Source organism: Salvelinus sp. IW2-2015, linkage group LG22 (genome assembly GCF_002910315.2).
Source record: "Salvelinus sp. IW2-2015 linkage group LG22, ASM291031v2, whole genome shotgun sequence".
Taxonomy (NCBI): domain Eukaryota; kingdom Metazoa; phylum Chordata; class Actinopteri; order Salmoniformes; family Salmonidae; genus Salvelinus; species Salvelinus sp. IW2-2015.
In genome coordinates, this window is record NC_036862.1 from 15,478,855 (window position 1) to 15,504,930 (window position 26,076).

At 39.7% G+C, this 26,076-nt stretch overlaps 3 protein-coding genes across 9 annotated transcripts in view; all 3 read left to right on the plus strand.

Moving 5' to 3' along the window:
• The first annotated feature begins 5,583 nt into the window (after positions 1-5,583).
• On the plus strand, positions 5,584-11,078 carry LOC111949510 (upstream stimulatory factor 1). 6 transcript variants are annotated; one of them, XM_023966746.2, is made up of 11 exons: positions 5,584-6,703; positions 7,362-7,425; positions 7,596-7,645; positions 7,742-7,893; positions 8,071-8,184; positions 8,451-8,604; positions 8,775-8,862; positions 9,102-9,160; positions 9,315-9,427; positions 9,627-9,755; positions 10,327-11,078. In XM_023966746.2, exons 2-11 carry the CDS (start codon positions 7,382-7,384, stop codon positions 10,414-10,416), a joined length of 993 nt encoding a protein of 330 aa, XP_023822514.1. In that variant the 5' UTR covers positions 5,584-6,703; positions 7,362-7,381; the 3' UTR covers positions 10,417-11,078. The 6 variants fall into 6 exon arrangements, with proteins under 6 accessions (XP_023822514.1, XP_023822516.1, XP_023822517.1 ...); XM_023966748.2 differs by having other exon boundaries at positions 9,315-9,409; XM_023966749.2 differs by having other exon boundaries at positions 7,742-7,860.
• A 65-nt stretch (positions 11,079-11,143) lies between these two features.
• On the plus strand, positions 11,144-15,146 carry LOC139022802 (uncharacterized). 2 transcript variants are annotated; one of them, XM_070434068.1, is made up of 6 exons: positions 11,144-11,360; positions 11,812-11,918; positions 12,149-12,335; positions 12,467-12,555; positions 12,689-12,844; positions 13,168-15,146. In XM_070434068.1, exons 1-6 carry the CDS (start codon positions 11,355-11,357, stop codon positions 13,382-13,384), a joined length of 762 nt encoding a protein of 253 aa, XP_070290169.1. In that variant the 5' UTR covers positions 11,144-11,354; the 3' UTR covers positions 13,385-15,146. The 2 variants fall into 2 exon arrangements, 1 of the variants encoding a protein (XP_070290169.1); XR_011473846.1 differs by lacking the exon at positions 11,144-11,360 and adding an exon at positions 11,372-11,604 and having other exon boundaries at positions 11,812-12,335.
• A 6,863-nt stretch (positions 15,147-22,009) lies between these two features.
• Positions 22,010-26,076, plus strand: part of LOC111982544 (ubiquitin-associated and SH3 domain-containing protein B-like) — a 41,575-nt gene continuing 37,508 nt past the window's right edge. Inside the window, exon 1 of the mRNA XM_024014120.1 lies at positions 22,010-22,261. Coding sequence (XP_023869888.1) covers positions 22,134-22,261 — 128 coding nt within the window. The 5' untranslated portion in view covers positions 22,010-22,133. The remainder of the gene's footprint in view (positions 22,262-26,076) is intronic.

Consider the following 26,076-nt stretch of genomic DNA (forward strand, 5'->3'; position numbering starts at 1 on the left):
AAGCTAGAACATCGAAGACAACCCTGAAATACAGTCAGTGACAACGGTAAGACAATACATTTCCCACCTGAAATATAGCATGGATTTAAACCGGCTGAATGGAGGACCTCTTGGAAACACTCCAGCCAAATTCAAGACAATACAAAATGTTCAAACGTACTCTTTGGCATCATAATATTATGGGAAACATGCTTTTCAGAGATGCTGTACAGGTAATAAATACAACTCATGGATATCTATTTCCATTTGTAAATCCTAAAATGGGGGAAAACCATGGAGATATTTACTGCCAACACGCTTCCCAGCTCTGGTAGTTTTTTAACAACATATTTTACAGTTTCTAGTGTCTCGTGACTTCCTGTCTATTCAATCCCAATTAGATAAACAATGGCAGGAATTCTTGGACGATTTCAAGATCAATGGATACAAATATCACACCCAATTCAGTGGTTACTGATTTTAAGGGTAGAAGGAAATCAACTGTATTCTAACCAAAAGCTCGAGATTTTTTGGAACAATGCGGTTGATTTTCAAGTCCACAAGACAAAACAGTAAATCTATTTTCAAAATGTAGTTGCCTTCTCAAAATATAAATACATTCATTTAAAGAACACCACTGCCTACAAAAAGATTAACGCAATGTAGCAGGCTCAAGGGTTTAAAGAACACCACTGCCTACAAAAAGATTAACGCAATGTAYCAGGCTCAAGGGTTTAAAGAACACCACTGCCTACAAAAAGATTAACACAATGTAGCAGGCTCAAGGGTGTGGGGTTTCCACTTTTCAATAACAAAACATGCACCAGTACAACTAGAATGCAAATGGGAGGTTTATTAAGGATTTTTGAACACAGAACCAGTGTGTTTTATCTCCCACAGAGCGACACTGGGGTGTCGGAAACATGTTCCTCTTCCACAACACTTCTCTTCCTGTTTCTGGGTGAGTAAGCTAGCAAGCTCCAGATCAGGGCTGCACACACAAAAGCTCATAAATCAGGAGAATCCCTCTAATCCAATCTGTCCACTGATTGAATTACCTCGCTAGATGCATGTTGGACTTTGTCTCACGTTTTTCTTAAATTCATAAAAAGACATTATTTCATATAAAGATACATACATACTTTATCTCTTTGCATCACATTTATACCTGTGTGGGTGGGGGCTATTAGAAATGTCAGGCTTTCAAATGCACACTATCACAAGTAACTTGATGAAGGACTATTTATGGTACATTCACTTAAAGGGATATTACACTTTCAAATCAAAGTTTGTCAGACGTTTTCAGACCTCCAAAGTAGTCTAATGTCAAGATAAAACCATGTCCCTCGACAATGGTTGAGTGTAGATCCAGGTATATACCTCCACCATAAATTAATGGAAAATATATAAGCACTGAATAAAACCATGGAATTAGATGGTGTTCATCTTTCCATTCTTTTGGGACTGAGGCATATATATTGATGCACAGAACAGATGGCTGGGGTGTTGACATATGTACTGTATCTCCACATTAGCATACTTTTGAAGTCTAAAACATCTGACAAACTTTCATTTATGAGTGAAATGTCCCTTTAACTTACCAAACCAAATGAAGCGATATTATACGTTTTCGTTTGTCTTGTACTTTCAGTCACCTGTTCAGCAAAGAAGAAATGGGATTTTGGAAAATGTATTGCCTGTATCAGTGAAGACAACAGCCTCAGGTTGAATTGCGAGTACCCAGCATGTCCCCGGTCCGTGCCCTTTAATTGTGACATCCTCACCACAGAGAACGGGGTCCTGTTGTATTGTCAAAAGGCACATATGACTGGGGAAAGTTGCAATGCAGCCCTAAAAGTTTGATGAAATTAGGTGAATAAAAACAAATGGTGTTAGCTGAGTGGAAAAAATACAAATGTTCACCACATAACAGGACAGCTGTGACACATCATTCAGGGCAGTTTAGCTTTAAAAAAAAAAAAAAGTGGTCCTGTTTTGCATGTTATTTTAGCATTAATACGTGTCACATATCAGTTTGCAAACAATGTAAAAAAAAAAAGAATAATAATCACTGAGTTAATAAAGCTGCATACAAAGATGGTCTCTTTTTTTCTTTCTTGAGTAAGGCAGCTCCAAAATGCAGGTGTTTCAGCCTAGCTCAGTGCTTTCTGTGGTGGTGGGGCAGCCAGCGGAAAATACGGAGAGTAGGGGTTGGTAATGTTCTCTAGTTGCGCCATGATTGGCTCAGTGTTCTGTCACTCATGGGGAAACCACATCACAGCTAAATCTAAGGGGAGAGCTCGAAAATGCAAGCCCCTTGGGTGCTGCCAAAGTGTTACATTGTAAATACCCATCCAAGAAGGCCACAGATAAAATGACATCAAATCACGTTATATCAGTAGCTTTGACACAGTAGCTTTGATTGTACTGATCATGTCAACATCATACTTTCAAAAATTTTGCTAGCAAGCTAGCAGTCATCATCATGAATCAAGTTGACAATCTACTGGCAAATCCTTTTCAATCCTTGTCATATGAAGATAWATTATAGATAAGACGTATCGGTGCTCATCGGCCATTTAACATAAACATTACACAACAAGTCGGAAATTGCAAATTCAACACTAAGTGGTTTGGATGGAATTAGTGGCTAACTGCAAGCATTGCAAAGCAACCCTAGCCTGCTATTCAGTGGAGTGAATGTGTGGTCCAAGTCTGGGTTTAAGGGTCTCTTTTCCAAGTTTAAAAGGATAAACATTCAACATTGGCCATGCTGTCAATCTAGCATGACTTCTGCTGCTTTCAAAACAACTGGAAACTCGGAACTGGGAAATGTCCAACTTCAGTAAGTTCAAGACAAGTGGGAACTCTGCAAAAAATGAACTCTGACTGGGAAAATATGTTTTGAACTGTCATCCAACTCGGAATTCCAAGTCGGGAACTTGGGCCTCTATCTAAATCTCCGACCTGAAGATCACTAACGTCATGGTTCAACCATGTTTTTTCCAAGTTCCAAGTTTTCCAATATGCCAGGGAGATATGTATACTGTAGCCAAGAAAGTAATACTAAGTGTATGTTGTGTAGTAAGCTGTTAGTAACCAATGTGCCTCACCCTACTAATTTTGTCCTTTTCCCCCTCTTAACTTAGCCTACTGTTCTGACTTGGGGGTGCACATGTAGCCTATAGTCTGTTTTAGAGAAATGTCATCATTGAATATTGTAAGAGCTTTCATTGTCTGCCTTTATTTATCCTACAGTTCTGACTTGGTGTACAGGGAGAATACTGTAAGAACGGCCCATGTTCTGAATTCTGTCGCTGTACACTTCAAAAGTGCTGAACAAGTAGTTATATTGACTATGTCCGTCCTAGCTCGCTCATTATTGTCTTAATCGAAATTACGGATTGTCTCTTATCCGCTCATCATCCCTTAATGCCATAGTTTGTAATTGTCAGTAGAAATCAGATTTGTTAAAGCAAGTCAGCCATATCAGCTATGTTTTTTTAAAGGCAGTAAATGAGGCTAAATGAACTGTTTCGCTACCAGACAAGGTTCCGCTGATAGCCAGGTGTAGCAGTACTAAGATGTTGGGACTAGTATTGGGACTCAACTGTTAGGACAGCTTTATGTAAGCTCTAACAGTTTGTGGGCACCGTTTGTCAACGTTATAGTCCAAATAATGTACTGTTTAGTGTTGTGTTGTGTAGTGGCTTTGCTGGCATGCGACTATGTTTTTTTGCCCCACCAAGATTTACATGCTAAAATCGTCATTGTAAAAGGAACAAAGATTAGGCCCACTGCTGCAGAGAACTCATCCTGACAATATTCCTCAAGTGGATGACTTTGTACATGTAAATGAACACAATAACCTTCCTCTCCCCAGAACACATCAAAGCTTGCTCTACCATGGGGTTGATGTTGCATCAAGCTCACACCCTGCTATGGCCTGTGGTATTCATGTCACTATGGAAGATCCTCTCCTAAATGCACTACCTACCCCAACAAACAGGTCAGCTGACCACCTGGAGCATATAAGATGCTTATTTGGGTAAGAAACGAATTTCCCACACAAAATACTGCGGCGGAATAGCTCAGTGGTTACTTTCGACACGTTCAATGGAACGTCTGTGTGAGCATTTGAAATGAGATCAGGATCTAAAATGTTTGCAAATATGTTATTAGCAACTTCTGGGATATCTAGCTAGCACCAATGCAACCAGCCTGAAAACAATGACCAGTGGAAACTGCAGTCATTTTCAATATTCGTAGCAATGATTTAGGAATCCATGCGAGTAAGTATTAGCTAGGTAGCCATTTGTTGTTCTCCTATTGAAATAACTAGCTAGCCAGCTACTTAACCCTGTTGTCCAAAACTAACGTTATAAGCAACCAGCTAGCTTCATCTGGCTAGTATCGCTTGACCGGAAAGAGGTTATGTGTTGTGAAGTTAGCCACAATAAGGATTAACCACAATAGTGTAATTTGCGTTTCGCCTTCAAAATAAAAGTCCCTGTTTGAAAGGGATGCATAAGGTTACAATTGGTGGAATCATGCCATACTTAATGTTAAACAAGGTTGGAATGTGGAGCAATGAAGTGGTGTATTAGTCTACTCGGTGACACCTACAGAACACAACTGTGAAGAGTTTATGCAAATATTAGCGTCGTAGCTCTTATTGCTTGACTTTGACTGTGGGAAATCACCTCCCAGTCAGCCCATTGTGCGTATTGACATTGATATTGTACTGTACAGCCTTACCCAAAGTCCTCAGCGTTATCAGGCTCCAAAACATTCACGCAGTATTGTTTTTCCTCTGGAATAATGTTCAATACATATAGTAGGTTGACTGGTACAATAAATGTGGCTCAATTAACAGTGGTGTCAGAGTCCCGCAATAAAAGTTACGACACTAATGTTCTCTGTGTGTAGACTGATACCCCATGTCATTGATCCACAATCCATAGGTAAGGCTTTATAGTGAAATAAGTATGCCCCCAATGCAATTCTAAAGTCTAATACGTCCAGTGTGATTTCAAAATATTTTTGTCAAAATAACAAATTGTCTTTTGTTGAATTCATATAAGAACATTCCAACCTCGTTTAYCATGATCTATTCCATTATGGCATGATTTCACTATTTGTAATCAAACAGCACTATTTGACCTGTCTATTATTGCGGGACTCTGAAACAACTGTGAATTGACACATTTGTTGTCAACCTATATGTATTGAACACTATTCCCAAGGAAAAACAATACTGCGTGGATGTTTTGGAGTCTGATAACTCTGAGGAAGACGTTGGGAAAAACATATATTGGGTATTGAGTACACTGATACCCCGTTTCATTGATCCCCAATCCTTAGGTAAAGCTGTACAGTGCAATATGAATGTCAATACACACAATAGGCTGACTGGTGAGGTGATTTCACAGTCACAATCCCGTGATAAGAGCTACAACGCTAATATTTGCGTAAACTCTTAACAGTTATGTTCTGTGCGTGTCACTGAGTAGACTGATACCCCATTGCATTGCTTCACATTCCAACCTTGTTTAACGTCTATTCTAAATATGGCAACCGCAAATTCCACTGTTGTGCCTAATCCGTATTGTTTCTAGCTTCACAACACATAACCCGGTCCTGTCGAGCGTCACTAGCAAGGGTGAAGCTAGCTGGCTGCTTATAGCGTTAGCTTTGGGCAACAGGGTTAAGTAGCTGGCTAGCTATTTATTTTCATGGCTAGCTATTTATTTTCATGAACTGATGCTCAATTCCAATAGGCGAACAAGTGGCTACCTAGCAAATACTTACTCACAAGGATTCCTAAATACTTGTTAAGAATAATGAAAATTACTGCAGTTTCTACTGGTCATTGTTTTCAGGCTGGTGCTAGCTAGGTACCAAGCTAAAGCTAGCTACCCCAGAAGTTGCGGTCAAATAATGCCTTATTACCAACGCGGTATTGTAAACACATCGTTCTTGGCCAGTGTGTGCTTGTTTGCAGACTTTTGTTATACAGCTTTGACAATGCTACTGYTAGTAGTGGTGGCGCTTGGCTTGCACGTGCAAATTCATCACACACGACATTCTATTATAGAATAGTGTTATTTGATGTGTATCTTGTTTGACACGTAAAGACCCAAACGGCATTCCATATTCTATAACTTTGTAAATGGGTTCGAACCTCGGGCGCTGTCCAGCCAGTCACTTTTTCCTCACTGTAGCAATTCGTTGGCTATTGAGCGGGAAAATAGAGACTACAACAAAACAAGGCAGAGTTACGGTGCATGCAGGCATCATTAATTTGGGAATTTAGATTAACTTTCACATAACTGTCTGCCTGATAGACCTACAAAGTAGTGAAACAGTGAACCCCTTAGGGCCAAAATAACTTTTAATGTACTTGCCCACGGTACCAGATTCAGAATCGGTTTTATATTGTATCAATAGATTTATACCAGTGGTGTGGTTAAAATGCTGATCCTAGATCTGCACAGTTGATGAAGCCCGGTAAAGATAGCCCCAACTCTAGATCCGTTTGATTTATCTTACCCGGCATAATTTAGAGGAGCAGTGCAATGGTAAACAGGCCAAATCTGCTATTGAGCGCGCCATACGGTGTAAATTAAGCGCACCGAAAATTTGGTACATGCGCAGACCATTCAGTCATTGGCGCAGACAGCCAGTAATGTTGACAAACAACTGGGGAGGGGCCAATTGCACGGTAAGTAGCTACAATTTTCCGATCTTGTATGTAGCTATTTTCTTCGATGTTTCAAGCAGTGTTGTACAAATACCAAATATTGGACATTTGCTTGGCATTATTACTGGCTAAATAGCTAGTTTACGTTAAATCACAACATTAGCTATAGCAAAGATGCTTTGTTGAACTGACCCGTCGCAGCTTGAAGGAACCGCTGGAATAATGCAGCTTAATGCTAATGCTAGCTCCATATTCTTCATTTATACAACAAGTAAACATCGGTATGTGTTAGTGTATGGTTAGTTAACTTACTACTTTAGAAAGCTGGATTCGCCATTTAGAATTTTGATATTTCGTTGCAGCTGTTTGCATGACGTCTTCAGCAATATAATGCATCTGCTAAAGTTACAGGGTAATGTTCGCTAGTTATTTGCTGAATGAGGTTCTACGCTCGCGGCTACATTGTAGTGTGTAACGTTGAAGGGGCCTAAAGAGTACTGTTATCACTTCAATTAAACACACAGTATAGCTTGTTCCTTGAAGGCTTTCTATATTCTAGTTGAATACACGCAGAGCCTGTACCAATGTTTGGAAATCAGATGTTTCAGGTTTGTGATTGGGTTTCTGTAGCCTAGATTGTTTCCCCAAAAAAATAACCAACGTGTCCATTTTCCTCAAGCCTGTTAATCTCCCGGGTGAATGAAGGAGATTCTCTTTCCAGTTGACACTGTGAAAATGAAGGGGTGAGTTAACAATAAATGTATTTAACCATCATCCATTTGAACCAGAGCTACTTCCACATGATTTGTTGTAATGAATTTGAGTGTTGGGCTGGATGATCATATTCTAGTAAAAGTTGAAAGAGCGGTGTGTTACCGTATATTATCATTGTTCTTCTCATTTTGTTATGTAGTCAACAGAAAAGCCCAGACCCGGATGAAAGTTCACATGTCATTGAAGAAGGTAACGTCATGTGGAAAGGAATTAATGCCCCTCAAAACATCAGAAGACACCCATGGTAGTTTCTTTCTTATATTATAGAGATTTTTGCTCTTTCAGGTGCAGTGGCTACAGCTGATGACCCATCAGCTGCCATCGCCACCATTCAGTCTGCCGCCACCTTCTCCTCAGAGCATCCCATAAAGTATCTATTCAAGACGGAGGGAGCTGGGGGGCAGGTAGGGGAGCTGTACTACCCTCCCGCTGGGCAGGTACAGTTAGGGAGAACATACTCTACAGGGCTCACTAGATCTAGCTGAAGTTTCTGAGCTAGAGCTCTGAGCCCAGCCAATGCCCATCCACAGTTTTCTGAGGCTCAGTCTTCTGTCATTACTAATTACCGATTTGATGTTTCGCTCAGCAAACCTGTGTGTTTTCTTTTGCTGAAGGTGACATACAGAGTCATCCAGGTGTCTGATGGACAGTTGGAGGCTCAAAGTGATGGAGCCACAGCAGTCAGTGTGCTCACTGGATTTCCTGCAGCCACACAGCCTATGACCCAGGTGAAAATTTATACGAGCAGGACTTGGGGCTCTCCCAGCGGGAAACACTGGTTTGAAATGATGCCAAAATGAGTCATTTCAACCTGTTTCTGGTTGTAATCACATACATTTTAACCAGTTTTGTCCGCCAGGCTAGTAGTATTCAATCAGATTCTGTAAATCAAACAGCATTGTTTTTAATCTGGGATAATACAGATACTTCTACTCCTCACTGTGTACAGTTCTGATTGTTATTCAACACTGACAAAGGTGTCCTCTTACTGTAGGCTGTGTTCTCTCAGTCCGAGGGGTTGGAAGGGGACGGCACTGAGACGCATTACACCTACTACCCTGCCACCATCGCTGATACTTCACCAGGCACTATGGTAACCAGCGTGGTGCAGGCATCTGATACGCATCTAAGTCAGAGCACTCCCACTGGTGAGGAGATTAAGGAGACTCAATCACATAGAATGAATAGATCCCATTTCTATGCTCCATCAGGTTATGCATTTATTTCCAATTGGCTTTCCATTTTGATTGACATTTGATATTGATACATTTATATGGCCAATTTGGATTGAAGGAAGCAAGGGACTTCTTTGTTTCAGGGCAGTTGTATGTGATGATGTCCCCCCAGGAAGTGCTGACGGGAGCCAACCAGAGGTCCATTGCACCTCGCACACAACCTTACAACACGTAAGCTGCCATTTTGATCAGTACAGTAGGTATTGGACTGGAGAAGCCAGGGGAATCATCACAGTTACCATACTAGTTAACCACACTGTCCCATGCACATTCATGTTTCTTTTTGTGTTGGGTCTTAATTACTTAGCCTTGTTACTGTTTTAGCTGCACATATGGATGTATGCTGTGTATGACAATGGTTTCCATGATAATATCTGTTTATTCATGTCTATACTGATTGTGTCTTGTAGAAAATCAGAGGTCCCACGCACTTCTAGAGATGACAAAAGGCGAGCCCAGCACAACGAGGGTGAGACCTAGATACCTATCATAAATTACTCATACAATACTTCATATGAAATGTCTATTAAATGCTAGTTGGGTTTCCATGTCACATTGAGCACAGAATCATATGTTGCCCTGCTTGCCTACTCAAATGTGTTATTGTGTAATTTGTCTCCAAGTTGAACGTAGACGCAGGGACAAGATCAACAACTGGATTGTCACGCTCTCAAAGACCATCCCAGACTGCAACATTGACCCTACCAAGTCAGGGCAGGTCAGTATCAGTAATGAGGTCAGTATCACCATAAAATGGGTCACACTCAAGTCTCATGGGTATTGCCAAGAGTTTTTCATGAACATGTCAACTGACTAGAAAGAACTTAGTTATAAAATTGAGGACCTAGAGTTTTTCCTTGTCAGAACACATTCTCAGGAAAAACATCCTGGCCCTACATGGGAGAGGGTGACACGGTCTTTCTGTTTTGGTCCAGAGTAAAGGTGGGATCCTCTCCAAAGCCTGTGACTATATCCAGGAGCTTCGGCAGAACAACCTCAGACTAGGGGATGACCTAAGCACCCTGGAGAGGCTCAGAATGGACAACCAACTACTGAGGCAGGAGGTAAGACACTATGGCTGTGTTTACACAGGCAGCCCAATTCTGATATGTTGCCCAATTATTGTAGAAAGATCTGATTGGTCTAAAGACCAATAAGTGGGAAAAGATCAGAATTGGGCTGCCTGTGTAAACGCAGCCTACTATGATTCATTCACGCTTTCAAATTAGGTTCAGATTTGGATTTTGCTGATCAGGCTGTAGGATTAGTGAGTGAGAGAGATTTTTGTTCTATCATCAATCCTGTTCACCTACTTACTGCAACACTAATTGTATGCAATCACACATAACCACAGAAAAAATGTGTGTTGGAGATTTGACAGCATTGTAGTCAGACTGCGCAGCATCACTGATCTACGAATCACTGTGCATCCAAACAACAACTTATTAACTACTTATAAAGTGATCAAGGTTAGGGGTTCTGCACCTCGCTGTGCTGAAACTGTACCCCTCAAACATGCTGAAAATGTAACTTGCAAACAAAATACCAAACCATAGAATAGCTTTTCACAAATCCATGCATCACCTGTAATAATAGGCTTTGTTTGAGCTGCTTTTCCCCTCCAATTTTGCACAGGTAGAAGACTGGAAATCCAAGAACCAGATTCTGAGGAACCAGATGCGACAGAATGGCATTGTTGGAGCAGCAACAGCAGACCCTCAGTGATGGGCAGCATGGATAGTCAGGGGAGAAGAAGGATGTTAGATCATAGAATTTGAATATCTCAGTGGAGGAATGGTAGAATTACCTTGTGACAGAACTTTGGACCTCAAACCAGAAGAAAATTCTCACTTCACTACAAAATCAGTCTGAAGGAGTTTGCAGATTGGCCATTAAACGGTCACATTTTACATACGGAAAACCATCTTAGCTCTTATAAGTAAAGATTTTCCCCGCAGCTATTCAGCTGTCATGTACATACAATTGTTTAGCTTTTTTACCTTTGACACAATTGCGCTTCATTGTATCAAGTATATTTAGTAACTCTTAGTGTAAGTCTCAAAATACATTTACATCTGATACATCTAGTATCAGATGTCCCCACTTCCAGAAATGGCTCAGCACTTTGTTTTTCTAAAGTTGTCAGTGGAATATGTATTACAATTATATATATATTGTAATAAAGGATCTTTGTATTGGTAAATGATGGAACTTCACAATTGAGTGAAAAACGTAAAGTGTTTGAGCGCTTTCTGTTCGGTTCACTTATTGAATCCACTATGAACATCAGTTGTATCATTCTGAGTTTTCATTTCATCATTAGCTAACCTAGTACATCATGTGTGATTGTCATTAGCATTTTTAATTAAACAAAAATATACAAGTAATATGGACTTATGAACTATGTTTTCTAATGTTACTGCAATTTATGGGAACTCGTCGGCAGGGGGTCAGCATTCAGGGACTGGCTCTTTAAGAATTAGGCTACAGTGTAGCAGTCACATTTCGACGTGAAATCGTATGGGTACACAATTTTGCTGTTTATTGTACTGTATCGCATAAACCAATGTATTTGATGTCGTTTACAAGCCAATAAGACTAGGGCCAAGAAAATAATATGCATTTTATTGGTAGCTGGCCACAGCACCATTCTATAAACTCGGATGAAGGTAAATTGTTTATGTGAGCAGGCGAGGTTTGGGTGCAGAGTTCGCATACGTGGTTGGTTCATTTCACAACACAAGCAGGTCAATGCACACAAACACATAAACTGCACTTAAATAATACCAAATCAGACTTACCGCCGCACAAGGTAGGCAAACTACCAAAYTAATGCAAAGATTTAGTTTAGTTTTCTCAGGAAGAAAAGGGCATGTTCAATGACGCAGCGTTCAGTCAGTCTCGGAGTGTTACGTAAGTCTATCCCTATTCACCTTCATGACTGTAGGGCAAGRTGAGGTGTGAGCGACAACTGGTCACTATGCTATAGGCCTGCTGAAACAGATTCAAGTATCAACATATTTTGGGGGAATAATATTTTAAGAAGAGTAAATAAAGTTCTAAGGTGTGCAACAACTGCCAAACCCACATCCCTTTACTCTATATTTGTKATTTTTCTAGAATGATGTCACAGGTTTGTATGGACAGCTGACTGGGGTACCAAATGCATTGTTGTCTGGGATAGGAGAAAATAAAATCCTGGATTCCTGGTGGGAGACTGTGAACAAGTGAGTTATCAGTCAAGTTAATTACTGTCGACTGCCCGTACAGTTTTGCTGTACTACATGTCTTATACTCAGTCCCAGTTTACATAAATACATTATTGAATCCCTTTCACTTTGGAATATTCATTTCTCTCCAGGCGGCAGTTGTGCAGTGAGGTCTATCTGGTCACAAATGCAGACAAGTAAGTACAGTAACATGTAGTAACAGTATTGACACTTGACTCCCATTCCAGGTATAAGCACTWTGAGTGCTGGGCAACGGCTAATAACTTCCCTGTGGAGAATGTAGCGAATGACYGCAGCACCACCCTCGAGGGCCGGCTAGGAGCAGTGGCTGATAACTCACAGATTGCAGGGGATATGTTCTGTGCAGACCAGAACTTTGATATTGCTCAGGTTCTCCGCTTCTTCAGCTCCAAGGTAAGATAACATATGTGCTCCTTCTGGTGAATAACAACATATACCTCACCTCTGAGAAACTGTAACCAAATTCACAGTGGAGTAGGTTTTTTGGCCTTGTTTACATGTTAGTATCTCTCTCTTTGACTTAGCATGGAGAGCTGGCCATATACTATGAGCAAGAGGAGGGAGKGAAGAGCAGCTCAAGGGGTATAGTGGGGGTATGCTCTGAGACCCACTGGTAGGCAACAGGAAAAATCAACCCATCTTGATACCAATATATTGTTGATAACAGTACTCACATTTGATGACTGTATGGGTCATTTGCCACCAACAGAAAAGCCTAAAAGCCTAGGTATCTCTGTGTATTTTAGGATAACTCGCTTCCTTGAGAAGTCACAGGAGGGAGTGACAGCATTGCGTCTGGCCAGTGTGGTGTTCTACTGCCTTTACAACGCCACACTGCCTTACCTCTCAGATTTCCTTATCCTGCAGCCACAAGCCCAGACCGGACCTTCAGCAGGTTCTYGGTCAGTAAGGACTGTGAACATGGGAATGTTTGGGTTCAGTTTTCAATTCAGTGACTTCTGGAAGTGAAATGTATTAATAATTGCCTGTTTTATAGAAGGATTTTCTAGTCATGATTTGAATTTCAATTCACTTTCTCAATTGAAAACTGGATTGACCCCAACAATTGTCTATCTATTCTGGGAATAGATAGACAATCATTTAAGCATCACAATATAGTGGAAGGAAGGWGGTATGACTAGAGTGTTAGCTCTATTGGAAAGAGTGATTTGATGATGATGATGATGTATGTTGACAATATGTATTTCTCTTCTGGATATCACAGGGGCTGTCAGACTACACCAAGTGGCTTGCCCACTATTCTGCCTAGCAACAGGAATACCCTGCCAAACCTACAACATGCCGCTCATATCAATCAATCAAATGTATTTATAAAGCCCTTTTTACATCAGCCGATGTCACGAAGTGCTATACAGAAACCCAGCCTAAAACCTAAAACAGCAAGCAATGCAGAAGCATGGTGGCTAGGAAAAACTCCKTAGAAAGGCAGGAACCTAGGAAGAAACCTAGAGAGGAACCAGGCTCTGAGGGGTGGCCAGTGCTCTTATGGCTGTGCTGGTTGGACATTATAACAGTACATGGCCAAGATGTTCATAAATGACCAGCAGGGTCAAATAATAATAATCACGGTGGTTGAAGAGGATGCAACAGGTCAGCACCTCCGGAGTAAATGTCAGTTGGCTTTTCATAGCCGAGCATTCAGAGATCTGACATGGTTAATGCTCATTTGAGTCCCTGCACGCTTTCTTTTCCAGTACTGCTTTGACAAAGCAGAACTTCATTCTCAAATATGATACCAACATTCCTTGCCAGGTGGTAAGTGTCTTCACTACAGTCTCTCTATTTAAAGGAACACTGTGATATTTATTAGGTATTTTTGTTCATTTGAATTAATGATACCCATTCATTCTTGAAGAATATCACTTATAAATGTCTCATGAGCCTAGTTCATGACAGTGTATCCTGTGAAAGTCCCTGAGAGAATACTGTTTTAAAATTTTCTTCTATATTTTATAGATTAACCACATAGTAAGTCATATACTTCTTGATTTTCGCCTTTTTTTTGGTCTTATCTTTTCTATCTCGAACTCCCTTTGTGTTAATAATTACATCCTATTTGTTTATACAATTTTATAACGTTCTCTTCTTTAACAGTGCAATAGTGTCTGCCACTGAAGAGTCTGAAATTCTACAACATCACAGAAAGTTTAAGAAGAATAACATGTTACTCTGGAGATCACTCTACTCATGTGCCAAATTATCAACCTGTGTTTTAAGTTGTTTTGTTCCGTTGTTAGCCCTAGGACCTTTCCAATCCCATCAGGGCCAAGACCGGCAGTGACGAAGAGTTCATCCGTCTCTTCYTCACTGCTGGTCTTCAGGACAGAGTTGTTGAGGTCAGCAATAAAAAGACAACGCTCCCCTTTTCACACTACTGAGCTGAGCCAAACCAAGCCAAGCTGAGCCAAACCAAGCCAAGGAGATTGAGGTTGTAACCTCATATAAATATCTTGGAATTCTAATTGATGACGGCCTCTCTTTTAAATTGCATATTCAACAACTTACAAAAAAATTGAAGCTGAAATTGGGTTTTTATTTTAGGAATAAGGCCTGTTTTTCTTTTGAAGCCAGAAGGAGGCCAGTATCAGCTACATTTATGCCTTTACTAGACTATGGGGATATTTTATATATGAATGCTTCCGCTCAGTGTTTGAGATCAATTGACACTCTTTACCATGGCACTTTGAGATTTATTTTAAACTGCAAAACCCTTACGCACCACTGCACTTTYTATACCAGGGTTGGCTGGCCTTCTCTAGTCACTCGTAGGCTCAGTCACTGGTATACTTTTATTTACAAAGCCATTTTGGGWTTACTACCTTTTTATTTGGGCATTTTTATTGTTCAGAAATGTGGTGGGTACTCTCTTCGTTCGCTAGACTTTATCCTGCTAACTGTTCCAAATGTCCGAACTGAATTTGMTAAAAGGTCTTTTATGTACTCTGCGCCATCGTCTTGGAACACCTTACAAAATAATTTTAAACTGGAAGAACTTGTCCCGATTGGTGTTTTTAAATCACTGATGAAGGATTTTGAGGCTGATTCCCTGAKCTGTCAATGTTTTTAATTTGCTGTTTTTGATTTTGTTATACTCTTGTGAATTCAATGTTTTTTACTAGATTACTTGTAGTTATTCATGTTGTCTGTCTGTAATTTTTGTAATGACTTGGTGCTGCCTATCTTGGCCAGGARGCTCTTGAAAAAGAGATTTTAAATCTCAATGAGCCCTTCCTGGTWAAATAAAGGTWAAATAAAAATGGTTACTGTAGTTGTTGTAATTGTCCTGGAAAGGACAATGTGAATGGAACATATCTCCATAGCGCTATTGCGCCTTCTTCACCACACTATCTGTGTGGGTGGACCATTTCAGATTGTCAGTGATGTGTACGGCAAGGAACTTCTCCACTGTGGTCCCGTTGATGTGGATAGGAGCGTGCTCTCTCTGCTGTCTCCTGAAGACCACGATCAGCTCCTTTGTTTTGTTAACGTTGAGGTTATTTTCCTGGCACCACTCTGRCAGGGCCCTCACCTCCTCCCTGTAGGCTGTCTCGTCATTYTTGGTAATCAGGCTTTCTACTGTTGTGTCGTCTGCAAACTTGTTGATTGAGTTGGAGGCGTGCGTGGCCACACAGTCATGGGTGAACAGGGAGTACAGGAGGGGGCTGAGCACGCACCCTTGTGGGGCCCCGATAAACTGCCAGTATATTAACGCTAACAATAATGATAAATACAGCTGCGAGCAGCAATCAACAYGGTTCACAGYATGTCAGAAATGACAAGATCAGTCTCATAACAAAGCAAGCACTCTATCATGTAGGAACTATCTTTATATGCAAATAGTGAAAGCATTACCAKGTTTATCTCAATACCACAAGGATGACGCAAGTGAAGTGTAGTGCTGTAGGTTGATTATCTTGGAATGCAGCAGGTAATCATACTTAATGTATTGAGTTTATATATAAATATGAGTATTTATACATATATACACTGAGTGTACAAAACATTAAGAACACCTGCTCTTTTCAGGACAGGCTGACCAGGTGAATCCAGGGGAAAGCAATTATTCCTTTTTTGTTGTTGTTAATTTAACCTTTAACTATTGACGTCACTTGTTAAATCCACTTCAATCAGTGTAGATGAAGGGGAGGAGACAGGTTAAATAWTTACAATTGAGACATGGATTGTGTATGTGTGCCATTCAGAGGGTGAATGGGCAAGACAAAATATTTAAGTGCCTTTGAATGGGGTATGGTAGTAGGTGCCAGGCGCACCAGTTTGTGTCAAGAACTGCAACTCTGCTGGCTTTTTCATACTCAACAGTTTCCCGTGTGTATCAAGAATGATCCATCACCCAAAGGACATCCGGCCAACTTGACACAACTGTGGGAAGCATTGGAGTCAACATGGGCCAGCATCCCAGTGGATTGCTTTCGACACCTTGTAGAGTCCATGCCCTGGCGAATTGAGGCTGTTCTGAGGGCAAAAGGGGGAGGTACAACTCAGTATTAGTAAGGTGTTGTTAATGTTTTGAACACTCATTGTATATGCTGATTGTGTGCGCAAGCAGCAGAACTTCCAGTTTCTTATTTTCCAAAATAAAAGATCCAGTTTTCAATACATTCATACCACATAATAAATAGGGCAACATTATGTGATTATACTGATCTACTAATCACGATATTTCAAATTGTTCATATGCATAATTAAAATMAACATTATTTTGCATGAAACAAAGTCCACTTGATCAATAGTTATTGGGAGTTTGTGCATGCATGTTTTTAAAGTCAGAAGTTTACATACARTTAGGTTGGAGTCAWTAAAACTCGCTCACAGAGGATCTCMAGAACAGAGAGCAGGCCACAAGTCAAAAGCAGCTGSCTGTTTTTTCTATTGAGGTTGGAACAATTCTGAGCTGAATGTAGCTGAACTCACACAACTGTGGCTTTTGTATGTGGGATTGGGTTATGCACCTAATATATTCAGTTACAGAGATCTGATCGCTACACCTCTGATTCAGAGTTTGATACACACTTGGTACACAGGCCACATTTAGCTTCCACTCTGGAACAGGGCTTGTCATATACAGTTGAAGTCAGAAGTTTACATACACTTAGGTTGGAGTCATTAAAACTAGTTTTTCAACACTCCCATTTCTTGTTAACAAACTCATATAGGTTTGCAGAGTGGTTGGGACATCTACTTTGTAAATGACACAAGTCATTTTTCCACTTGTTTCCGACAGATTATTTCACTTATAATTCCCTGTATCACAATTTCAGTGGGTGAGAAGTTTACATACACTAGTTTGACTGTGCCTTTAAATAATCCAGAAATGTGGCATGGATTTTGAAGTTCTAATAGGCTAATTGACGTAATTTAAGTCAATTGAGGTGTATTGTGGATGTATTTCAAGGCTACCTTCAAACTCAGTGCCCTCTTTGCTTGACATCATTGAAATCTAAATAAATCAGCCAAGACTTCAGAAAAAAAATTGTAGCTCCACAAGTCTGGGTCATCCTTTGGAGCAATTTCCAAATGCCTGAAGGTACCACGTTCATCTGTACAACAATAGTACACAAGTAAACACCATGGGACCACGCGCCGTCATACCGATCAGGAGGAGACGCATTCTGTCTCCTAGTGAACGTACTGTGGTGGCGAAGTGCAAATCAATCCCAGAACAACAGCAAAGGACCTTGTGAGATGCTGGAGGAAACAGGTACAAAATATCTATATCCACAGTAAAACGAGTCCTATATCGACATAACCTGAAAGGCCGCTCAGCAAGGAAGAAGCCAAAAACTGCCATAACCAGCCAGACTACGGTTTGTAACTGCACATGGGAACAGATCTACTTTTTGAGAAATGTCCTCTGGTTTGATGACACAAAATAGAACTGTTTGGCCATGATACCATCGTTATGTTTGTAGGAAAAGGGGGAGGCTTGCAAGCCGAAAAACACCATCCCAACCGTGAAGCATGGGGTGCAGATCATGTTGGGGGCTGCTTTGCTGCAGGAGAACTGGTGCACTTCACAAAGATGGCTTCATGAGGAAGAAATTATGTTGATATATTGAAGCAACACCTCAAGACATCAGTCAGGAAGTAAAGCTTGGTCGCAAATGGGTTTCCCAATGGACAATGACCCCAAGCATACTTCAAAGTTGTGGAAAAATGGCTTAAGCAACAAAGTCAAGGTATTGAAGTGGCCATCACAAAGCCTCTCAATCTAAGAAAATTTGTGGGCAGAACTGAAAAAAGTGTGCGAGCAAGGAGGCCTGCAAACCTGACTCAGTTACACCAGCTCTGTCAGGAGGAATGGGCCAAAATTCACCAACTATTGTGGGAGCTTTGTGAAAGGCTAGCTGAAACGTTTGACCCAAGTTAAACAATTTAAAGGCAATGCTACCAAATACTAATTGAGTGTATGTAAACTTCTGACCCACTGGGAATGTGATGAAAGAAATAAAAACTAAATAAATAATTCTCTACTATTATTCTGACTCGTTCACATTCTTAAAATAAAGTGTGGTTCATCTTAAGGACATCCATGGTAGCGACGACAAGTTTGACGTTGATAGGACATGTTGACGCATAAAATCAGATTTTTGATTTGTCAATAACTTAGCCATCTTTTGACCAATRCCTTAGCTTTTCTSAAACTAGTTAAGACATGTACCATGGSCCTAAATTCCACATTTGGTGWCATTTGGTCCTATGGTTCACTAGAAGAAGATTTTTGAAGTATTTCTTGCGTATTGTAGCATATTAGCGTATGTGCTAATATGCATATACTGTTGCCATATATTTCTCAAACTCTTTATGGACTATTGTAAGTCCAAAGAGCAAATTTTGAGTGAATCTGACTTTGTCTATGAGAAGATTTTTTATTATGATMTTATGCATTCGCGTTACAAAGTCAAGAAAGTGCTAATAGTTTCATATTTTTTAAGATATCAATGCAAACTTAACATGGTACATCATGTTAATGMCTTTGATGACCCTAAGGATTTAAATGGACCCGTAATTTTTTTAAATTTTATTTATCAATAACTCAGCCATCTCTTAARCAATCCTTTATCTTTTCTCAAACTAAGCGAAGAGATGAACATTGAGGCAAATTTGTTCAACATGAGGAAAGACACCTACATACAAAGTTTCAAGTCTTTATGTCAAACCGGGCGARGGATATGAGGGTTTAAGTTAGACTGCTTWTAATAGTGCCAATCGATGCCATTCTTTTTGATCAAGTTATTCATGGCCTCTAGTTTCCATGCGCCAAATAAATWAAAAAAAGTTACCAGTCTACGCTTGACAACTGTGAACCCCTGCAGGGGAGTCAAACTCATTCCATGGAGGGCCGTGTCTGCAGGTTTTGTTTTTTACTTTCAATTTATACCTAGACAACCAGATGACCTTAATTCATAAGTCAAATACAAGGGTGGAGAGAACACCCCGCAGACACTCAGCCCCCCCTGTGTGGTCTAATGATTGATTCATGATTTTTGAAAGGTCATTTATTTCTTTAGGCTTATGGGAGATTGTGCATGCGTGTTTTTAAAGGCACCTGTGGGTATCTTTGTGCATCCTCTTACATATATCTAGAGCTGAACATTTATGTATACATTATGTAACTGAGTTTTACAATGAACATTTTAAATGTTCATGTTTGTGTGTTGACTGTACACAGGGGATTACACTCCTATGGACATGAGCAACCTGCCACCGTTCTGGTTAGCTTATCTGACAGCGCTGGCTCAACTGTAAGACACACACACACACGGTAAACTCAGTTGGCAGGCAGGAATGTTCAKCAAGGTCGAGTTCAATTCCATTGGGAATTTCGGTTTTTCTTCCTGTACTGATGGAATTATCACTTCATCGATGTTAAACGGTAGGCTAGACGAATCAGATGATAATGAAAAGGAATACCTTTGTTCTCTATTCGTATTTAGGCCCTCTGRCCTCCTCTTTTTTTCAGGAGAAGCAGAAGTGGTTGAGGCCATGAAGTCTTTTGCTGAGCTCGCAGATCAAGCCAGGTTTGTGTGAGATGTTTGGAGGCGCACAGGTTCAGTGGCAATAGTGCCCCTGGTGCGATWGCAAAGGCACAACATCAGTGGATGGTAGTTATTGGATTTGAACCAGCAGCCATCCGGTACTGGTCTACCCCTCTAACCTCTGTCTACATCCTCCCCCACAGAGTTATTGCCTGTCTCTGTGATATGGCTTAAAGATCCAATCTAGGATCTTAAGCACAACAGATTCGTAATGTTTAAAAAGTATATATGCATTTGCAGGATGTAACATATCATATGAAATGGATGATGTAGTACACAATTTGATGACAGAGTACACAAAAAAACAGGGACCACTTTTGGCTRGTAAGCACCACTCAAAACTACTGGCTGAAGTTATACAAATGTTTGAGAGTGCATCTGTAAGTGAGCATTACCTGGTAATGTAACGGTTGGMTTCTCTTGTCRTCCACAGGGTTGCACTGCAGGGAATGGACTGGAGCAGGCTGGCCCAGTTGATGGAAGAGAACTTAGGGCTGTGATGGTAAAGACAAGCGTGACATCCTTTGAGWCTGTCATTGATTTGAGGAAGTTAATCTCTTTGCTCCCATGAATTAGGCTTTTATATCTGTGACCTTGGAAAGATAAAACATGATCGCCAAATGTCATAGAGCCAGAAAGATTTTCCTGACCACATGACCTGATCAGGAAAAACTCATGGTCCTAAAGAGTTTATTGTCATCAACGAACAGTATGATTTACATAGTAAGATGTATGGGCAACTTTTTGTTCACACAAAACCACTAATACTGGAACAATCTCTGTCCTATAGGTCTGTGTACACAGAAYACTGTTTGGGACCAGGTAATCTCAAGATGGTGCAACTGGCAAGACAAGTACAGTATAGAGTTACAATTTTCAAGATGATCTTTTCCTATTATGTTTCTTTGTACTTTTTGTTTATCATTCGTTGTGTTTGCTTACATTGCTTGTCAATGCAGTTTGGCTCAGCTGCGAAACTGCCCAGCAGTGGTGGTGCTGTAGTGGGCTTGTATCTGGATCATTGAAGACTGATAAGACTTATACTTTCACATCTTAAACAAAACTGTATACTGTGTACGCAGTGAAATCAATGTAAAAGAGCTTAATTATTTGTCATACTTTGGTCACTTTATTTTGATAGTCCCGCATAAATGGTTGATGCTCATTGATGCTCAAACTATCAACTGCAACTCTGTTATATAACACCACAGCTTCCTACGGTTAGAGCTAAAGTTTGTAGATAGTACTTGAGCATCTATAAACGGGTCCATCTGTAGGCTCTATTATCCAAATCCAGTGTTACCCATACAGTAGTAATGTTGTGCATGTCTTTGCTTTGACACTAGGTGGAGATGAGGAAAGCGTTCTGTGTGATTGTATCATATAACCCATCTGGTACCATTGCAACCAACAGCCAAGAATGATTTTAAATGATCTATAATGGACATCATTATAATCAATCAAATGTAAAATCTGGAGCTAAGATAACAAAACATTATATTTTTCTATTCATGTGGGCAGATTTGRAGCCCATGATATCCTGTATGAATGGTATATGATGAGACTGTTGAGAAATGAATGTGCCATGTAATGGTTTGTGAGTAATTTTATAAATGTAACACATTGTCTTTTTATGAACATTGAATAAATATGGATTATTAATTTATTAGGCAAATGCAGTTTATTAGTAGCCTAATTTCACTTYTTTATTTATTGTACCATATTAGACTGGGTSTAACGTTACTCTGTATTACATATTGCTCCCTATCTACAATTCTCTTTTATTTTTGGCTCAAGCTATACTGAATAGTCTATTATTATGCTAGTATGCCTATTATTATTCGGCTACTATAATTTAGGATACTGCTATGGGTCCCATYCAGAGTAGAGGCGAAAATTAATAATAAATCCCGTGCGCTCTGCACGTATCTTTCCTTTATAAATTCAAAACGCAGCAGCATACATAATTTCAGTTTCTGGGGGCGGGGAGGGAGCACCCGCGACCGCACTTGCTCACAAAAATMATCGGTTGTAGACTATTAGATATCTTTCTCCACCACTCGCTACAGTATCGTAGACTGGATCTAGTCTGAAACCAATGGAATCCTGAATCATGGCTGCAAAAGAGGATCTCTTCAGCAAAATCATCCCGCGAAGCCTTCGGCCGAAAGTATCGGGCACTGTGAAATATGGATCGAATTTGGACGTCCTCTTATCGATGGGTTTCCCCAAAGCCAGGGCGTAAGTAGGCTACTGTGTACTTTATCCGAGTCACTCGTAGAGTGAACACTAGCTCTTTGGGTATAGTTTTAGCTTGTGTTAAAATGACAATTTGTATTGTTACAAAATAATGTTTTCTGACGCACTGTCGTATTTCACCTTTGAAGGCAATGTATTGATCCCCATTCTCTTTCTCACCATGCGCAATTGGCTGGCAGGCGCCTACTTTTCCTCATGACCAGAAACTTTCACGCAACKTGCACTCAGGGGTAGGGGTAGACGTATTATACAAAACTAAAATCCGGGACACTCAAGTTAGTATGATATGTTACGTTGGTAGGGTATATATTATTTTTGGATCCATTTCGTATGATGTGTTACGAATTACAATTCATATGATGTGTTGCGAATTACAATTCGAATGATGTGTTACTGATTTAAAATTGATTACATTTAGATTTTCTATCACTGGCCTACACACATTGCTCCATAATGTCAGTGGAAATATGCTTTTAGAKWTTTTMTACAAATTAATAAAAAATGAAAAGCTGAAATGTCGAGTCAATAAGTATTCAATCCCTTTGTTATGGCAAGTCTAAATAAGTTTAGGAGTAAAAATGTATCACTTACCAAGTCACATAATAAATTGCATGGACTCACTCGGTGTGCAATAATAGTCTTYAGGAGTTTTGAATGACTACCTCATCTCTGTACCCCACACATACAATTATATGTAAGGTCTCTCAGTCGAGCAGTGAACTTCAAACACAGGTTCAACCACAAAGATCAGGGTGGTTTTCCAATGCCTRGCAAAGAAGGGTACCTATTGGTAGTAAAAAATAAATAGACATTGAAAATCCCTTTGAGCATGGTGAAGATAATAATTACACTTTTGATTGTGTTTCAATATACCCAGTTACTACAAAGATACAGGCATCCGGAGAGGAAGGAAACCACTCAGGGATTTCATGGTGGTGACTTTAAAACAGTTACATAGTTTAATGGCTGTGAACTGAGGATGGATCAACAACATTATAGTTACTCCACAGTACTAACCTACATGAGTGAAAAGAAGGAAGCTTTTACAGAATAAAAATATTCCAAAACATGCATCCTGTTTGTAATAACGCACTCATGTAAAACTGATAAAAAATTTGGCAAAGAAATTAACTTTTTTTCTGAWTACAAAGTGTTATGTTTGGGGAAAATCCAACACATCACCGAGTACCACTCTTCATATTTCCAAGCATGGTGGTGGATGCATCATGTTATGGGTATGCTTGTCATTGGCAATGACTAGGGAGTTTTTTAGGATAAAAAGAWATGGAATAGAGCTAAGCACAGGTAAAATCCTAWAGGAAAACCTGGTTCATTCTGCTTTTCAACAGACAATGGGAGGAAAATTCACATTTCAGCAGGACAATAACCTAAAATACAAGGCCAAATATATACTGGAGTTGCTTACCAAGATGACATTGAATGTTCCTGAGTGGCCTAGTTACAGTTTTGACTTAAATCAGCTTGAGAATCTATGGCAAGACTTGAAAATGGCTGGCTAGCAATGATCAACAACCAACTTGACAGAGCTTGAAGAATTTGAAAAAGAATAATGTGCTATTATTGTACAATCCAGGTGTGTAAAGCTCTTAGAGACTTACCCAGAAAGACACAGCTATAATCACTGCCAAAAGGTGATTCTAACGTGTTGACTYAGGGGTGTGGAATAATTATGTAAATGAGATATTTCTATATTTAATTTTCAATACATTTGCAAACATTTCTAATAACATGTTTTCACTTTGTCATTATGGGGTATTGTGTGTAGATGGGTGAGGAAAAATATATTTAATCCAATTTGAATTCAGGCTGCAACACAACAAAATGTGGAATAAGTCAAGGGGTATGAATACTTTTTGAAGGCACTATATGATATGTTATGAATTCCAATTTGTTGTGGATAATGTTAGCTAGGTGGGTAATGCTAATGTTAGCTAAGTGGCTACTGTTAGCTAGGCTAGGGGTTKGGGTTAAGGTTAGGAGTTAAGTTAAAGGGTTAAGATTGGGGTTAGGGGAAGGGTTAGCTAACATGCTAAGTAYCTAAAAAGTAGTAAGTAGTTGCAAAATGCTGAAGTTGTCCGTGATGAGATTCAGGCTGTGTTCACGTTATACGACCATCCACCTTTTGTTTTTACCTTAAGTAATAGCCTGGCCTCAAAGAGTAGATGTAACAATCTGGGCAATTCGGGCCACTCAAATTAGTATGATATGGTAGCCCTTTACAGTCTTACACGTATACTTGTTGAAATTGGAAGATTTGGGCACTAATAAACACCTAAATTGGAGGTTAGTGGCCGTACAGTAACATGCTATACATGACGTCAGATCTCTGGCTGTATGGGTTTTACAAGCAGCCCATAAGTAATTTCATGTGACCACTAACGGTTGATTAAAAAACTAAAATCATCAATAGAAAATCAAGACAAACTACCAACACCATTAAAACAGGTAACCCGAATGTTGCGTGTTCGAATCTCATCGCAGACAATTTTAGCTAATAAACAACTTTGCAACTACTTACTACTTTTTAGCTACTTTGCAACTACTTTTTAGCTACTATGCAACTACTTTTTAGCTACTATGCAACTACTTTTTAGCTACTATGCAACTACTTTTTAGCTACTTTGCAACTACTTTTTAGCTACTTTGCAACTACTTAGCATGTTAACTAACCCTTCCCCTAACCTTAACCCGTTAACTTAACTCCTAACCCTAACCTTAATGCCTAGCCCCTTGCTTAGCTAACATTAGCCACCTAGCTAACTTTAGCCAGAACAAATTGGAATTCGTAACGTACAATACGTATTGCAAATTCGTAATATTTTGTACAAATTGGAATTTGTAACATATCATACTAAATGGATCCACAAGTTAATACATACTATACAAAACGTAACATATTATACTAATTTCAGTGTCTCGGATTTGTTTTTACTGTATTGCGTCTATCCCTGAGTCCAGGTTGTCTTATGTAACAATAGAAAACATAACATATCATACTAATTTGAGTGCCCCCTGATTTTTGTTTACTATGTAACGTCTACTCTATGAAACCGGGCTGTCTCAATAGGTCATGTCATAGGCTACTGTAATCATGAATGTTGCTCTTGGTCTGGGTTGGAGTTTGGTGCACAATAGACATTAATGGTAGTTGGTGGAGACTGTATGTAAGCTGGAATTCTTATAAATGCTGATGGTATTGATGAGATGAGATATACACTTCACCTACACAGATATGATAGCCAACAGAAAACATTTTTTAAGTCTGGAAGAAACTGAAATTACGTGACCTTGAGAGAGAGTGTTTGTGTGTCATATGGATCACGCTCAATCTTATGTTTTGAGCTGAATGGATTGACTGTTCTTGATGTGACCAAATTACTGCAGCACAGTATACAACTGTTATGTCAGCTGGGTCCTCACTTGGAGAGACTCACAGACTCAGACAGACCCACCATGTAAGGAAGCATTTACAGTTGTCCTCATGTCACCATTATAGAGAGTAAATACATTGTTAACTTTTCAAACTTATATCAATTGCATAATTTCTATGTGATCAGGATCACAACCCACATCATTGTTCAGTAAAATATTAAAAATGCATCCCAGTGGTTATTATCATAGTTATTCACAATAGTATTGTTTTACATCTCACACTTTTAAGTCCCAGTCTCAAATCTGTATTACCTCCTAGACATTGAGGTCAGATGTCATAGGGAGTCTGTTGTGACTTGCATGCTGAATGGTCACAGACATTACGCATGCGCACACACACACAG